At 36.7% G+C, this 17,900-nt stretch overlaps 1 protein-coding gene across 2 annotated transcripts in view; it reads right to left on the reverse strand.

The window, feature by feature from the left end:
• LUZP2 (leucine zipper protein 2) overlaps positions 1-17,900 on the reverse strand; it is a 602,481-nt gene that overhangs the window by 326,751 nt on the left and 257,830 nt on the right. For both annotated transcript variants that reach the window (XM_032166390.2, XM_032166391.2), the window contains 3 exons: positions 10,710-10,827; positions 7,802-7,872; positions 1,683-1,764 (listed from right to left, as the gene is read on the reverse strand). In XM_032166390.2, coding sequence (XP_032022281.2) covers positions 1,683-1,764; positions 7,802-7,872; positions 10,710-10,827 — 271 coding nt within the window. The remainder of the gene's footprint in view (positions 1-1,682; positions 1,765-7,801; positions 7,873-10,709; positions 10,828-17,900) is intronic.

Consider the following 17,900-nt stretch of genomic DNA (forward strand, 5'->3'; position numbering starts at 1 on the left):
CTTATCCAATCCCAAGCCCACTTATCCAATCCCAAGCCCACTTATCCTGCCTCACTTGTTCATTGCCTCAGAAACCACAATAAAGCCTCTTACCCATAGTTTCCTCCTCTCCCTCTGCCTCATAAACAGCCTGGGTGCCTCCCTGTGTGGCCCCTCTATGGTGTGCAGCTAGAACTGTGAGAAGTTAAGCTCTGTTTTCAGTGGGAGTCTTTTCCTGATCTGTTGACCTTACTATACCTCATATGTTCAATTAACAGACTATATTTTAAAACAGACTCAGATCCCGAAAACAAGAGATAAGGTCCAATCCCTATACATGGTGCATAAGGTGGCTTTGGGGAATACGGTAGAAACCTAGTTTTCAGCATGGCTGTCAGGAACACCATCCCTCCTTCCTATGGTAAATATTCGTAGTAAGAGCTGAAACGGTGGGGTCAAGGGAACATCATTTCGGGTGAGAAAGTTTGTTTCATAGTTTATTTCTCACAGTTCTTGCTGTCAGGAGAGGAGTTTGATTTATCAACTTTGGGGTGCATTAGAGTAACCCGTGGGATGGATTAAATAGATTCCATGGCCCTGCTCCTGAGAGATCCTTATTCAGTGGATGTGGGGTGCGACTTAACTATCACTTAGCTTAATTTACTTCACAGTCAGTGACATCCCACGATGTGAGAGCCACTGATGAAGCCCTAACACCAGAACTCTTGTCCCACTCTGTCCTTTAGTTTCTCATTCTTAAAAGTCGGCTGGGAATTAGATGACCCTCTAATAATGAAATAAAACATTAACCTTTTGCAGGAATGAATGCTGACCAATTACTATTCTGTTCACATTGACTGATGCTTCTTTTATTGTCTTTTCACTTTTATTTTTTATAGGTGTGTTTGTTCCATAGCGATTTTGGAAAAAGAAAGCAACAATGGCCATCATTAAAAAAATCAGGAAACAACAGGTGCTGGAGAGGATGTGGAGAAATAGGAACACTTTTACACTGTTGGTGGGACTGTAAACTAGTTCAACCATTGTGGAAGTCAGTGTGGCGATTCCTCAGGGATCTAGAACTAGAAATACCATTTGACCCAGCCATCCCATTACTGGGTATATACCCAAAGGAGTATAAATCATGCTGCTATAAAGACACATGCACACGTATGTTTATTGCGGCACTATTCACGATAGCAAAGACTTGGAACCAACCCAAATGTCCAACAACAATAGACTGGATTAAGAAAATGTGGCACATATACACCATGGAATACTATGCAGCCATAAAAAATGATGAGTTCGTGTCCTTTGTAGGGACATGGATGAAACTGGAAAACATCATTCTCAGTAAACTATCGCAAGGACAAAAAACCAAACACCGCATGTTCTCACTCATAGGTGGGAATTGAACAATGAGAACTCATGGACACAGGAAGGGGAACATCACATTCCGGGTACTGTTGTGGGGTGGGGGGTGGGGGGGGCGGGGACAGCATTAGGAGATATACCTAATGCTAAATGACGAGCTAATGGGTGCAGGAAATCAACATGGCACATGGATACATATGTAACAAACCTGCACATTGTGCACATGTACCCTAAAACCTAAAGTATAATTAAAAAAAAAAAAAAAAAAAAAAAGAAAGCAACAATGTCCCAGCCCAAAAGCAAAGGGCACAAAGAAGAAACACACTTACAGTAGCCTGGTGTTTTTCTGCTTTCTCTGATGTCTCCTTAAGCTGATTTTGCAGGGCCTCCTGAAGAGACTTCATTTCTTCTCTATTTTAGTAGAAAACAGAGCATAAGTGAGAAAATAATATAATTCCATTATTTCCTATGTACATTATAAAAGGAAGCTTTGCTGTATACATTTAGGACATAGACAGCTAGAATTGCATAAAGCCACAGTTAAGCATACAGTATGTGTCTAAAGATTCTGGTAATAAAAGGCTTTCTCTCCCATGCAAATACTAAAAGCAAGTTGATTTTTTTTTAAATAACCTTACTATTATGCTTTATAAAAATCCCACTGTTTGAATCATCTGTGAGCTACATGATGTGTTAAATCAAAGCAATATATAATTCAAGTTGAAAAGACAATTTCACTAACAGCATACTGGGGTATGAACATGCAGGTTAGAAAAAGCCACCATAGACTTGCTGATAGGATAAAATTACTGTTCCCTTCTGATGCTCTTAATTAATTAATTTTAAAGTATTGTGCTCTATACATCCTTTGTAAGGCCTGACATCTTTTGTAAAAACAGGGAAAATAAACTTATTTTAACTTAAGGCCTGTCTCATTTAATGAAGATAATTAAAAAATGCATGCCTATGCATATACACTCATTGTGTCTCAAGCTCAGTAGTACATAAGGATCCTGTCTCCTTTTTTAAAAAGAGTGATATTTCTCTAAATTTGCATTTCTCTTAAGGATTTTGGATTTATTTATTTATAACACATCATATTATCTTTCTGTGCCTTTTTTTTTTTTTTTTTTTTTTTTTACTCAAGCTATCACCTCAAATAGATCAGATATTAGATAAAGGCTAGTGTACTTTTTTGTGTTTGTATGTGTGGCAATTCCTGGCTACAGAAATTCTCTCAAAGCAGTAACAACAACAAAATAGAAACCTGTTTGAGTCTTACCAGCACCTAAACTAATTTAAAACTTCCAATCTAGTGCCAAAAGACTAGCTCTGGATATTCGGGCAAGTGACACACCCTCTCATACTCAATTTCTTCATCCAAAAAAAGGGCACAATGGTAGAACTAACTTACAGGTTTATGCTCATATTAAGATGACAGAATGTAAGCAAAGCACTTAACCCAATGCCTATAAAAGAATTACTTAACAAATGTTAGGTCATGGCAATAACCACTGACACCACTCCACACCCTTATGTTCATTCTCTGACCGTGATGTTCTACACAACCACAAGCTGCTCTTTCACCCAGCAGGACTTAATGGGGCTGTCAGATTAATTAGCCTTGAGACTGATGTCCCAGTCCCAATTTCAAGAATGAGAAAGAAAGTCTGTCTGTTTTTTTGTAATCATTTTGGACTTTGGTTGACCAATCAAAATATAGTGAGAACAAGTTATAGAATAATTACAGTCACTTTGGTTTTTACATGATTTATGCCTTCTTGGGTGATGCTTTTAATGTGCTTGAAGTGGATTCTAAGTGACAGCTTCCATCACTGTCTCAGACTGGTTTCATTTATCAGACTTACTTCATATATGGACATATAAAATCTGGGCTTCCATTATTATTTCTGATATTTTCCATAGAGTGTTTGTAGTATAATATATACCTACATATATTGTAGGCTTATAATGTGCAAGACACTTTTGTAAACCCCACACCAAACTATGACATCATGTTATGATAGATAACAAATGCACAGAGGGGTAGTGAAATTGTGTTTTAGTGTCTATATGCTCAAACTATAAAGAGTTACTATACTATCTCTACTGAGAAGGAAGGAAGGAAGGAAGGAAGGAAGGAAGGAAGGAAGGACCTACATGTTATCCCAAACACTCAAATCTTCAACAAGCACTGAGTGAAACACAATAAAATTATATTTCCTACTGAAAATAAAGTTATAATTAAAATGACAAAATAATAAATTTTTAAGTGATTTTAATTTAAAATTCTCATTTTTGTTTTTAAAAGGTGGTCATAAAACACTTAAAAATTAAAAAATAAAGTATGTTTTATTAAAATAACAATGAGTATGTATGAATATTTTTATAAATATATATATATATAGATAGATAATGTATGTGTAAGAGTAGGTATCTATCTATATATTTCTTCCAAAAAAATCCCCCATTCTGACATCTAGAGGCAATCTAGGGAACAGGACAAAAAACAAATTGTAAAATCTGGAAAAGGTAGAGAATTCTGAATATTTTCCTGCCAAAGAACACTATCAGGAAGAAAGGTAAAGTAGACGTTTTGTCTTCTATATCTCTTCATTTCTTCTTCTGCCTTGCTTCTAGGCTTATGTCTTCACATGCTCACTGCTCTAGTGCTTTAGTTAGCTATAGATTTCTGCTTCACAGACTTGCTAAGTTATCCTCCTATGGAGATGATTCCTGATTTGCCTCTGCACCACTTCCCAATACCAGCTGAGATTTGCCCAATCTGTATCTGCTATTCTAGGGCTCTGTTTCGTACTAAACCAAAACTTTAATTCTAAAAAATTCATGGCTCGAGTGACACCTGTGATAGATAGCTCAAATATTGAAATATTTTAGCATAACATTTTGTGTTACAAGGAATTTTAAAGGGCCATTATTTCACACCTCTTTCATCCCAAATTATAGCTATAAAAACACCCTCACTTTATTCACTCTACAGAAAGGCATTTCTTTCTAGTGACTATCAGCTTATATTTTAATAACATCACAGATCGAGAACTTGCCACAATTCCAGGCTTTTTTTTAGTTTTCGAGAACATTATCGTCAAGTGCTTTAGTACACTGAGTCCAAAACTGCCTTCCGGGAATCTACCAACCAACCACCTTAGAGAATAAAATGTTTTATTCTCTTTTGCTCAAGGACATTTTCAAATTTTCAGACATTTCGGGGTCCTGTCCTATTCCTTATTCTCCTTGTTGTGGTTATATATTCTCAGTCCTGACATGGTATGGTTTAAAATCTCTCCATCCACCTGGGGACTCTCCTATGAATATTATCAAGGCTGTGTAAATATTCCTGAAACATGACGCTCAAGCCAACACAACTCTCATTTTCTCACTCTTTCTCTCACATAAGTGCACACACACACACAAACACACACACACAAAAACACACCCCTTTCTCTGTTTGTCTTGCTAGAAAGACACTCTGCTTTCTCTCCACATAGTTGTATGTGGCCACAGCACAGCCTCTGAACTTACAGCCTAGCTCCAGCTACACAGAAAGATGTATTAGTTGCCTCTACGTTACAGTTCCAGAGGGAGACACTAATTGATTGGTTTTTGTTTTGGTGGCCACCTCTGAATCATTAGCTATGACCAGTGGTTTCAGAATCACATAAAAGAAGCATGGCTTCTAGGGATCACTAGTCCAGATGAAGCCAGATGACAAGGATCTGAGGACAAACAGAAAACAAGGTAATAATTGAGAGCCGGGGATATGACCAAGTGGCAATGGCAAGCACATTGCACTCTTTCCAACTCGGAGAAGATGTTTAAATTTGCAATAAATCAGTATTTTTGATAACCAAAGGTGATATTTTTTCTCTTTTAATGTTTACTAATAAGTCAGATTTTGAAATGAGATACACTGTCTCTTTTACCATAATATACACACAATTTTTATATTTTTCTTTTTAAGTAAACAGCAAAAAACGAGTGCATCACATCTTATATCCTTTTGAGAAGCTACCTTTTATTATAATTTATTGAGTTTTCCATTCTAACTTTGATTGTGTATATAATACAAGTTATGCATTTTAAACAAGTTTTTAATTTTAGATAAAACTATGAATTAGTAAGACCAAAATATTCTCCATTTTACCCTCTCTTTGAAAGACTTGTTCTATCATCTGGTAGTTTATTTACTTAACCATATGTATATTTGATGATTAAAATTCTTAAACACCTATTCACATTTTCTTCCTGATTTTTGTGGTGTTTTTGGTGTCATGTGAATCAGCCATAGCTATTTTAAGAAAATATCAGCAAACTAAGAGAATAGGTTTTCATCCACATCATGCATAAGCCTGTCTCCTCATCCACGTCCCTCCTGTGGTAAAGAAAGGCTGACTTTATTTTCTTTTACTCCATGGTCCTCACTCTTGAGATCTCCCTGTCCTTGTCTCTAAGTAGTGTTTTCTCACCCTGGTCTACATTTTTCTTTCTACCCTGAATGGGTTTGACAGAATAATTTCTCTAAAAGCAAGGAAATAATACAATATTTCCCCTAAAAGATCTCTTTAATTATATTATTTCTTATGGAGCTACCTAAAAGAGATTCCCTATTTATTATCACTGAAACCCAGTATGTGCCATCTTTTAGCCATTTTTATCTTTGTCTTTACATACAAATTTATTTTCTAATCTTCTCAAACTCACTATATCTTCCTCAGTCTCTCACTGGGTGCTTCACATGTATTGCGCAGAAATCAATTTTTGTTTTTCTATTTTTGTTTATTCTCCATTCCTAACCTGAGATACTCTATAAAAATAATCATTTTCAGTATCTCTTGGTCTCTTTTCGTGGGTTATTTTTTTATTTTTTTTTTAAAGAATACAGTTTATTATTAACTACAGTCATCATGTACTAACTTCATCTAACTTATTTCTCTTTACCAACTGAAATTTAATATTCTTTAGCCAACATCTTACCACCAACACTCTCGCCAGCTACCTCTGACCCTGGTAATCGCCATTCTAACCACCAGTTCTTTTATATCAACTTTTTTAGATTCCAAATAAGAGTGAGATTAGGTGGTATTTGCCTTTCTGTGCCTGGCTCATTTATCTTAACATAATGTCCTCCAGGTTCATCCATGTTGTCACAAATGACAAGATTTTCTATCTTCCGATTGAATAATGTTCTACTATTCCTATTCAAAATGTTGCTTATGTCCTCTATCACTATTTCACAGAGCCACAAATACTGGTGTAATATTGAGCATGATTTACTTCAAACCAATGAAATCATTAAAATAATATGGTTTTGGAAACATATCCGGATTGCTTTTTTCAACTTTTTCTTAATATTAGACTTTGAAGAGAGTTTCACATTAAAGAAATAATAAACATGTCACTATAAATAATAAGTCAATGTAAAACAATTGATTTTATATTTTTTAATAGATATCATTGGCTTAATCCAAATGCATGTCAATAATAGAGTTTTGAATTAAGAACCAAGGTCAGTGGAGGACATATAGGCTGATGAGAAGGAACTTAGAATCTACTCCATATGCTATCTTGTGTGTAAACTTTGAAACAGTTTTTTGCGTTATGATCAGTGAGCCAAACTGGAAAGGTGGGGCTGTAGGGGTAAGACAGAGCAGATTTTAAATCTAAATTCCAATTAACATGATTCTCAGCAATTCCACTAAGCACTCTGAGCAACAATTTGCCATCTACAAAATGGGAATAATAGCCACTTCACAAGGTAGTTGTGAAGATGAGACAAGAAAATATATACAAATGTACTAGAAGAGCTGCTAGTAAGTGTATAGCAGACATAAAGTTGTTTCTATATTAAAATACTTGTTTTTCTTTTTTTGGCTTGGAAAAGCAATTTAAAAATCATATGGCGTTTTATAATTTACACAAGTATATTTCATAATATGCTTCCCTCAAAAATAAGCAAACCAATACTAATAATATTGTGCTGATTCTACTTGTATTGTTAATAAGATAATTCCACTCCTTACCACCACATCATTATTACCATAATCAAGTTTTGATTGTATTAAACATGGTCCATTTAGATCAATATTATCAAATCTGTCTATTGATGGTCAGACTTACTAGGGTCCATCTTACTAACTGAGGAAAGTACTATAGCTCCCTAACATTCAAACTGTTATTTGCAGACAAAATAGCATCAGCACCACCATCACCAAAGAGCTTCTTAGAAATGCGGGATCTCAAGCCCATCCCAGTTGTGTAAGAATCTGCATTTGAACAAGATTCCCAAGTGAATCGCGTGCACATTTAAGTATAAGTGAAAAGATAAATAGGTTCATGCATTTAGAATCAATAAATTTTGTGAAGTTTCTGAATGTTGCTTGACATTATGGCAGAAATAACTAAGAAAAAAAGAAAAGAAAAGTCTTACCTTTGTTTCTGTCCTAATTCCAGAAGTTTCTGAACATCAGTTTTGGCAGACTGCTCATCTTTTTTTAAGGACTGATAAGAAAAGTGGAAAAATGAAGTTTTATTCAGGTGAGAAATTGAGGCTCACTTTAACTTTGGTTCTAGAGTACCAGATAGGACTGCACATATGCCCTGGAACAAGAATTAAAAATGAGTCCATGATGGTCCTCACGGCTCTAAGGATGTAAACAGAAATTTATGACACCAATTACACAGTGGCTGAAAGGAATTGAGCAGGGTTGGCTTCTAGAGGTTCGATGGAGGAGAAACTACTCTCCAAATATCTAGGTCTCTTTAAAAGTGAATATAAAACATATCTTCTATTCATTCTTTGAAGTTTTACTGTGTTCTCTGCAGGCATGTTAAACCAGGTCTGGCACAGCTTCTACAAATATTAGGGAACATAGCAAATCTCCCTGCATAAGCCAGGAAATAACACAATTCAAGATTAAAATAGTCAAAGTGCATGCACCTGTTAGGTTTTGTTGATTTCTTATTTATGAGTAATGCATTAAGACACACACAAAAAAACAAGGCCATGTAAAATTGTAACTGGTCTCTATAGACAGAATAGTAACAATTAATTATGTATACTACTTCAGTCCTTAGTGTTTATATACTGTGGCAAATTCAGAATTCAGAGACTATGAATTACAGCAGAAAAGTCTCCTGAGCTTTTTCTTGCAAGAGAATCTATCCTACCAAGCCTTCTCTAATAACTTTCTTATTTATACTCAATAAACTAATTAATAGGGTAACCAGTCATTCTTGGCATTAAAAGTCAAAACTAAGAGGCAAGAACATTGTTTGCAAAAGAATAGTTGTGACTGGTAGGGAATCGATAATAGCAAAAAGGGCAAACACTTGTTTGCTTAATATTTATTTAACAAATATCTATTATGAATCATGCAAAGACCTATGCAAAGGCATGGTACCTGCCTTCACACATTTTTTTAATCTAATGTTGAAAATCAACAATTTTAATGTAGTATGATAAGTATTACAATAGGGATGTAGTGGGATGAACTTTACAAGACAAACCTCTTCCCTATTATAACTGGCTGAGGTTATCATTGGGAAGCAACCAATAAGCCATGCTTATTTATACGAAACAGTAGCTTCACATAAATACAAGGAAAGCAAAAGGAATAATTAAAATGTAAAAAAATAATCATTCACAGAAGCTAAAGTTCAAAGTTTATCATGGTCTTATGACCTGGCACAAGTCACAAAATCAGCCTTGCACAATGGCTGCCAAAAAAATAAGCAAAAGGCATTTTAAGAATTGCAGTTATTTTTAGTGCTAGGATTGTTACCTTTTCAGCAAATGTGGCTCCATAAAATTATATATTGGTATCAAGCAACTTTCTAGACTGTAATGAGATGTCTTGACTTTGGCTACTGGCATAGAAAGGCTGAGTATTCTGGGAATATTGTAAATACTGACCACATCTGGGCCTTTCACGATATGCTTTCAATATTCTTCGTGTGTCGAGTGTTCTATGCCTCTGAGAAGGTGCAGGTTTCTTGGTATTCTTCCCAGCCTATTCACTTGGTGAATTTCCACTTAACCACAGGTCAGGCATTGGCTTCACCAGAAACCAATCTGCACTTCTTTTCATCCTTGTGAGCATTTCCCTAATGCTCTGTGCATGCTTCCATCATAACACTATGACTCCTGCACTGTTATCATCCTGCTACCATCTCTATGTCCTACTGGGTTGTGTATGTTTTTTTTTTTGTTGGTTTGTTTTTGCTCTTGTTTCCATCTTCTCCAGATGTAACACATTTTCTGGAAGAAGAGCTTAGGTGTTGACTTTAAATACTAGCTCTGTCCCTTAATTGTCTGCATGCTCTTAGTTTCTTAACCTTTCTCTAACTCTGTTTTCTCACCTATGAAATGTGACAAATAGTCTTCATGTGAAATTTAAATACAAATTGTAGAAAAAGTATCTAGCACTGGACCTTGACCATGTTCAATAAGCCTCAGTGGTTACTAATACCACCACCACCACCATCACCACCACCATCATCATCATCATTACCATTATTATCATCTGAATGGGACTAGAAAGCTCAGGAGAAGAGTGTGGACAGAAGCGACTCCATGTGGTTTAAAAACATGGTTCAGTTCAGTAACTAATAGTCTCTGGAGCCAGATTGTCTACATGTAAACTCTGGCTTCTTTTGTAACATTCAAAAATAACGTATCTTTCCTAAACATTATCTCTCATGTGTAACAAGGGATGTCACAATAGGATCTACCTCATACATACAAGAATTAAACCATATAATACACATAAAGCTTTTAGCATACAGGAGATAATAAATACAATGTTTATGTCAAATATTGCAATATATTATCAAATATTTATGAAACTATTTTTACCCTATGTACAATTTTTTGAAGATTTCAGTATGTTAAGACTTTTTTTTACAGATGCCACTTGCCTTTTAAAGTCATTTACCTATTTCAGTAATGTGATTTATTAAAGAATCTTTAGAATTATCCTGTGGGGAATTTAAAATTATCTTCTAGGTGTCATTCCTATATTCATTTAACTCTTGATCTTAATTACTTTGTCATTTTATAATATGAAAAACACAGGGGTCAAACTGATCTTAGAAGCTTGAGGAATTGATGGCTCTGCCAAGAACACAATTATCCCATTTCTGTATTTGTTAAACACAGATTCCTAGACTATATTTCAAATGACATTTCTGTTTAAAGCGCATATAATAGTAAGTAATAACTATCATGGTCAAGCCCAGAAACACATTAAAAACTGTTTAAAAATACATGCCAATCCACTCAGAAAATCAGATGACTGCTCGTCTTTTACTGCTTGGAAAATGAGTTTTCATCTCACCTGAAGATTGACTTTAATTCCATCAAGGTCTCTAGATGTCTTTGTCAGCTGACGAAGAATGGTGCTTCGCTCCTTAAACACTTCTTTCAGCTGCTTTTCTAGCTCTTCATAGTCCTGTCTAACACAGAAAGAACAGGCATGAGAGCCCCCCACATGGTTCCACTTGGCATCAGTCATAATCACTAACACTCACAGTTTTAGTAAAATCTAGAGAAGTTAAAACCTCAATTACTAAGATGGTTTTGTTCTCACTATTTCATATAAAAGGGGAAAATTGAAAACCCCGTTTTATAACAGAAGTTTCATTTCCCAATGAGGACTATCTATGCTCCAGAGAGATTCCAGGACAATATTGTACCTCTTCTGTATGTGTAACATAGTTTATCAGGTACCTCTTTGAAAATAGGTATGTTTATTGATACACTTTTCCCCTCAGGTCCTTAAAATTTTACAGCAAGAGATATATTTTGGAAGAAAATATCTAAGAAACATAGACAGGTTCTGACATCGAGGGAACAAACTTTGGGGTAGAGCCAGAACATAAAGTCGGAGGCTTGCTTCTTCTCTGGTTTATAGAGACAGCAGCCCATTGAAAAGGCAATACCTTCCAAACTTGGCTAAGAATCCCTATTGCTACTAAAGAGGTATTGGGAGAAGCAAAATCTCTATGACGATCAGTGAAAAAATACAGTAATTTCCGTGAATTTTGAACAAACTTGTAAATAAGCACCATGAAAGAATTCATTATCTGTGTCACGCATATACACATCCTTTTTTTTATTTTCCTATTTTTTATATGATCTTTCCAGGAGGTTGAGAAAGACATTGTAATTCTCATTGTGCAAATGTAAAAAAAAATAATCTAGGAGATTAAGTTACTACCCTAAAGTCCTTCTTATTAAAAGAAACAATTAACAAGTAGTGTGTGTGTGCATCTTTGTGTATATGTGTGTTTGGCAAGTGGGAGGTAGGTTGTTTGGTGGCAGGATGACGAAATTGACAATTGCCAGTGCAGCCTAACACTGTAACTGATGGGGGAGTGATAATTAAAATGATGAATTGGAGCACATAGGAGAACTGCTAATCCAGGAATGACTTCTAGGAAAATAAATATAAATATATAAGAGGTGCTTTGAAAGATAAATCGAAATTAGTCACATGAAAAGGGCAAACACATGTAGATACTGATATGGTTTGGCTGTATCCCACCCTAATCTCGTCTTGAATTGTAGCTCCCATTATTCCCACGCGTTGTGGGTGTGTCCCCGTTGGAGATAATTGAATCCCGGGGGTGGTTTCCCCCACACTGTTCTCGTGGTAGTGAATAAGTCTCATGAGATCTGATGATTTTATAAGGGGTTTTCCCTTTGGCTGGGCTCTCATTCTCTTTTCCCTGCTGTATGTAAGACCTGCCTTTCATCTTCTTCCATGATTGGGAGGCCTCCCCAGTCATGTGGAACCGTGAATCATTAAACCTCTTTTTCTTTATAAATTACCCAGTCTCAGGTATGCCTTTATCAGCAGCGTGAAACGGACTCATACAGATACTAAATGAAAATAAATGTTGAGTTTTTCAAAAAGTGAATAAATGTCCGAAGGTTTGGAGTTCTAATTGGGGAATAGGAGATTTGCTACTGAAATGTGAAATAACTACTCATTTCACAAGACTGTTAAGTGATGATTAGGAATTTGGGCATTATTTTGAGAACAAATGAAAGTAAATGAGAGGTTTTAGGCAGTAAATGACAAGATCAGATTTATGTTTTGGAAAATTTTCCTTGGCTGAAAACTCAGGAGTGAATTGGAGGAGGGAAAAAAAACAGGAAAACAGGTGACTGTTAAGAAAGTTACCATTGCAATAGTCCAGACAAAAGATTATGCTGGCCTAACTAGAGCAGAAGCAGGGGAGGCAGGGAAACTTGGATTGATTTTAGCAAAACATACAAAATGGAATTAACAGTATACTGTGCCTGTATCTGTATCTGTGTGTGTGTGTGTGTTTAATTCTTTTGCCTGCATGTTGTGGAATAAGGGTGGGAGGGAGCTATTTAGTAATGATGCCAGGTTGCTGGCTTAGGCAATTTTTGGACACAGCCCTTCACTGAGAGGGAAGTCAGGAAGAACAGTGTTTTTAGTGAAAGACGGGTCGACAAGTTCAATTGTACAATTGTGGGAAAATGGCTCAAATTCTCTCAGCTTTAGTTGAGAATCTATAAAATGTAACAGTGAACTTACCCACATTTTCATGTGTTAAATAGAGTAATTTGTGTAAAGTATTGAACCCATGATAGGTAATTAATTAAAAATATATACATATATAATTTCTATTACTAAGAAATATGATGAATTTATAGTCATTCTGCAGAAATGTAAAGGAACTAGATCTCCTAATGGCTTTAGTGATGATTAATAAATGCATCTCATCTAGAATAGAGTTCTATTACAATTTTTTTCTTTTTCTCATTTGCTAAATGTAGGTCTCTAGCACTCTTCACATTCTTCTCATTAAAAGGAAATTGGAATGGCCCATTGCTAAGAACCACAATATTTCTCGCTGGACTTGTGAATTTCACTGATGAACAGTAATCAGCCAGTAATCAGACAATTATTAAAGCCCCAAATTTCCATTCAGTCTCACTGGCAAAGTTAAATAATAAACAGCAAGGCACGTTTTTAATTTCTTCCAATTTTATAACCTTACTTTATGCCCCAATTTGTTTCTCCTGAACAATTAACACATCTCCAAAATCATCTTAAGTGACCATATTCTTAATAATAGATTATATGTATGGACAGCATATTATATATGCTGTCATATTATATGTAGGGTTAATAATAGTGCTTTTCTCATGAATTTGTTCTGAGGAGTAAATGAAATGATGTGCATAACACATCCGTACCTATTTTATAGGCACGGAAATTGAGTCACAAGAGTAGTAAATAACTTCTAAGGACATGCTATTAAGAAAGTGGTGTATCACAGCTCAAGGAGGCCTGTCTGCCTCTGTAGGCTCCACCTCTGAGGGCAGGGCACAGACAAACAAAAAGTCAGCAGGAATCTCCAGAGACTTAAACGTCCCTGTCTGACTGACAGCTTTGAAGAGAGTAGTGGTTCTCCCAGCACGCAGCTGGAGATCTGAGAACGGACAGACTGCCTCCTAAAGTGGGTCCCTCACCCCTGAGCAGCCTAACTGGGAGGCACCCCCCCAGAAGGGAAAGACTGACACCTCACTGGGCCAGGTACTCCTCTGAGACAAAACTTCCAGAGGAACCATCAGACAGCTGAATTGGTGGTCTCACGAAAATCCACTGTTCTGCAGCCACCGCTGCTGACACCCAGCCAAACAGGGTCTGGAGTGGACCTCTAGTAAACTCCAACAGACCTGCAGCTGAGGGTCCTGTCTGGTAGAAGGAAAACTAACAAACAGAAAGGACATCCACACCAAAAACCCATCTGTACATCACCATCATCAAAGCCCAAAAGTAGATAAAACCACAAAGATGGGGAAAAAACAGAGCAGAAAAACTGGAAACTCTAAAAAGCAGAGCACCTCTCCTCCTCCAAAGGAACGCAGTTCCTCACCAGCAATGGAACAAAGCTGGATGGAGGATGACTTTGACGAGTTGAGAGAAGAAGGCTTCAGACGATCAAACTACTCTGAGCTACGGGAGGAAATTCAAAACAATAGCAAAGAAGTTAAAAACTTTGAAAAAAAATTAGAAGAATGGATAACTAGAATAACCAATGGAGAGAAGGGCTTAAAGGAGATGGAGGAGCTGAAAGCCAAGTTTCGAGAACTACGTGAAGATTGCAGAAGCCTCAGTAGCAGATGTGATCAACTGGAAGAAAGGGTAACGCAGATGGAAGATGAAATGAATGAAATGAAGTGAGAAGGGAAGTCTAGAGAAAAAAGAATAAAAAGAAATGAACAAAGCCTCCAAGAAATTTGGGACTACGTGAAACGACTAAACCTACGTCTGATTGGTGTACCTGAAAATGATGGGGAGAATGGAACCAAGTTGGAAAACACTCTGCAAGATATTATCCAGGAGAACTTCCCCAATCTAGCAAGGCAGGCCAACATTCAGATTCAGGAAATACAGAGAACGCCACAAAGATACTCCTCGAGAAGAGCAACTCCAAGACACATAATTGTCAGATTCACCAAAGTTGAAATGAAGGAAAAAATGTTAAGGGCAGCCAGAGAGAAAGGTCAGGTTACCCACAAAGGGAAGCCCATCAGGCTAACAGCTGATCTCTCGGCAGAAACTCTACAAGCCAGAAGAGAGTGGGGGCCGATATTCAACATTCTTAAAGAAAAGAATTTTCAACCCAGAATTTCCTATCCAGCCAAACTAAGCTTCATAAGTGAAGGAGAAATAAAATACTTTACAGACAAGCAAACGCTGAGTGATTTTGTCACCACCAGGCCTGCCCTAAAAGAGCTCCTGAAGGAAGCACTAAACATGGAAAGGAACAACCGGTACCAGCCACTGCAAAAACATGCCAAATTGTAAAGACCATCGAGGCTAGGAAGAAACTGCATCAACTAATGAGCAAAATAACCAACTAACATCATAATGACAGGATCAGATTCACACATAACAATATTAACGTTAAATGTAAATGGGCTAAATGCTCCAATTAAAAGACACAGACTGGCAAACTGGATAAGGAGTCAGGACCCATCAGTGTGCTGTATTCAGGAAACCCATCTCACGTGCAGAGACACACACAGACTCAAAATAAAGGGATGGAGGAAGATCTATCAAGCAAATGGAAAACAAAAAAAGGCAGGGGTTGCAATCCTAGTCTCTGACAAAATAGACTTTAAACCAACAAAGATCAAAAGAGACAAAGAAGGCCATTACATAATGGTAAAGGGATCAATTCAACAAGAAGAGCTAACTATCCTAAATATATATGCACCCAACACAGGAGCACCCAGATTCGTAAAGCAAGTCCTGAGTGACCTATGAAGGGACTTAAACTCCCACACAATAATAATGGGAGATTTTAACACCCCACTGTCAACATTAGACAGATCATCTAGACAGAAAGTTAACAAGGATATCCAGGAATTGAACTCAGCTCTAAACAAAGTGGACCTAATAGACATCTACAGAACTCTCCACCCCAAATCAACAGAATATACATTTTTTTCAGCACCACACCACACCTATTCCAAAATTGACCACATAGTTGGAAGTAAAGCTCTCCTCAGCAAATGTAAAAGAACAGAAATTATAACAAACTGTCTCTCAGACCACAGTGCAATCAAACTAGAACTCAGGATTAAGAAACTCACTCAAAACCGCTCAACTACATGGAAACTGAACAACCTGCTCCTGAATGACTATTGGGTACATAATGAAATGAAGGCAGAAATAAAGATGTTCTTTGAAACCAACGAGAACAAAGACACAACCTACCAGAATCTTGGGAGACATTCAAAGCAGTGTGTAGAGGGAAATTTATAGCACTAAATGCCCACAAGAGAAAGCAGGAAAGATCCAAAATTGACACCCTAACATCACAATTAAAAGAACTAGAAAAGCAAGAGCAAACACATTCAAAAGCTAGCAGAAGGCTAGAAATAACTAAAATCAGAGCAGAACTGAAGGAAATAGAGACACAAAAAACCCTTCAAAAAATTAATGAATCCAGGAGCTGGTTTTTTGAGAAGATCAACAAAATTGATAGACCGCTAGCAAGACTAATAAAGAAGAAAAGAGAGAAGAATCAAATAGATGCAATAAAAAATGAAAAAGGGGATATCACCACCGATCCCACAGAAATACAATCTACCATCAGAGAATACTACAAACACCTCTATGCAAATAAACTAGAAAATCTAGAAGAAATGGATAAATTCCTCGACAAATACACCCTCCCAAGACTAAATCAGGAAGAAGTCGAATCTCTGAATAGACCAATAACAGGTTCTGAAATTGTGGCAATAATCAATAGCTTACCAACCAAAAAGAGTCCAGGACCTGATGGATTCACAGCTGAATTCTACCAGAGGTACAAGGAGGAACTGGTACCATTCCTTCTGAAAGTATTCCAATCAATAGAAAAAGAGGGAATCCTCCCTAACACATTTTATGAAGCCAGCATCATCCTGATACCAAAGCCAGGCAGAGACACAACCAAAAAAGAGAATTTTAGACCAATATCCTTGATGAACATTGATGCAAAAATCCTCAATAAAATACTGGCATACCGAATCCAGCAGCACATCAAAAAGCTTATACACCATGATCAAGTGGGCTTCATCCCTGGGATGCAAGGCTGGTTCAACATACGCAAATCAATAAATGTAATCCAGCATATAAACAGAACCAAAGACAAAAAATACATGATTATCTCAATAGATGCAGAAAAGGCTTTTGACAAAATTCAACAACCCTTCATGCTAAAAACTCTCAAAAAATTAGGTATTGATGGGACGTATCTCAAAATAATAAGAGCTATATACGACAAACCCACAGCCAATATCATATTGAATGGGCAAAAACTGGAAACATTCCCTCTGAAAACTGGCACAAGACAGGGATGCCCTCTCTCACTGCTCCTATTCACCATAGTGCTGGAAGTTCTGGCCAGAGCAATCAGGCAGGAGAAGGAAATAAAGGGTATTCAATTAGGAAAAGAGGAAGTCAAACTGTCCCTCTTTGCAGATGACATGATTGTATATCTAGAAAATCCCATTGTCTCAGCCCAAAATCTCCTTAAGCTGATTAGCAACTTCAGCAAAGTCTCAGGATACAAAATCAATGTACAAAAATCACAAGCATTCTTGTACACCAATCACAGACAAACAGAGAGCCAAATCATGAGTGAACTCCCATTCACAATTGCTTCAAAGAGAATAAAATACCTAGGAATCCAACTTACAAGGGATGTGAAGGACCTCTTCAAGGAGAACTACAAACCACTGCTCAATGAAATAAAAGAGGATACAAACAAATGGAAGAACATTCCATGCTCATGGGTTGGAAGAATCCATATCGTGAAAATGGCCATACTGCCCAAAGTAATTTATAGATTCAATGCCATCCCCATCAAGCTACCAATGACTTTCTTCACAGAATTGGAAAAAACTACTTTAAAGTTCATATGGAACCAAAAAAGAGCCCGCATTGCCAAGTCAATCCTAAGCCAAAAGAACAAAGCTGGAGGCATCA

Source organism: Hylobates moloch, unplaced genomic scaffold (genome assembly GCF_009828535.3).
Source record: "Hylobates moloch isolate HMO894 unplaced genomic scaffold, HMol_V3 SCAFFOLD_11, whole genome shotgun sequence".
NCBI lineage: Eukaryota > Metazoa > Chordata > Mammalia > Primates > Hylobatidae > Hylobates > Hylobates moloch.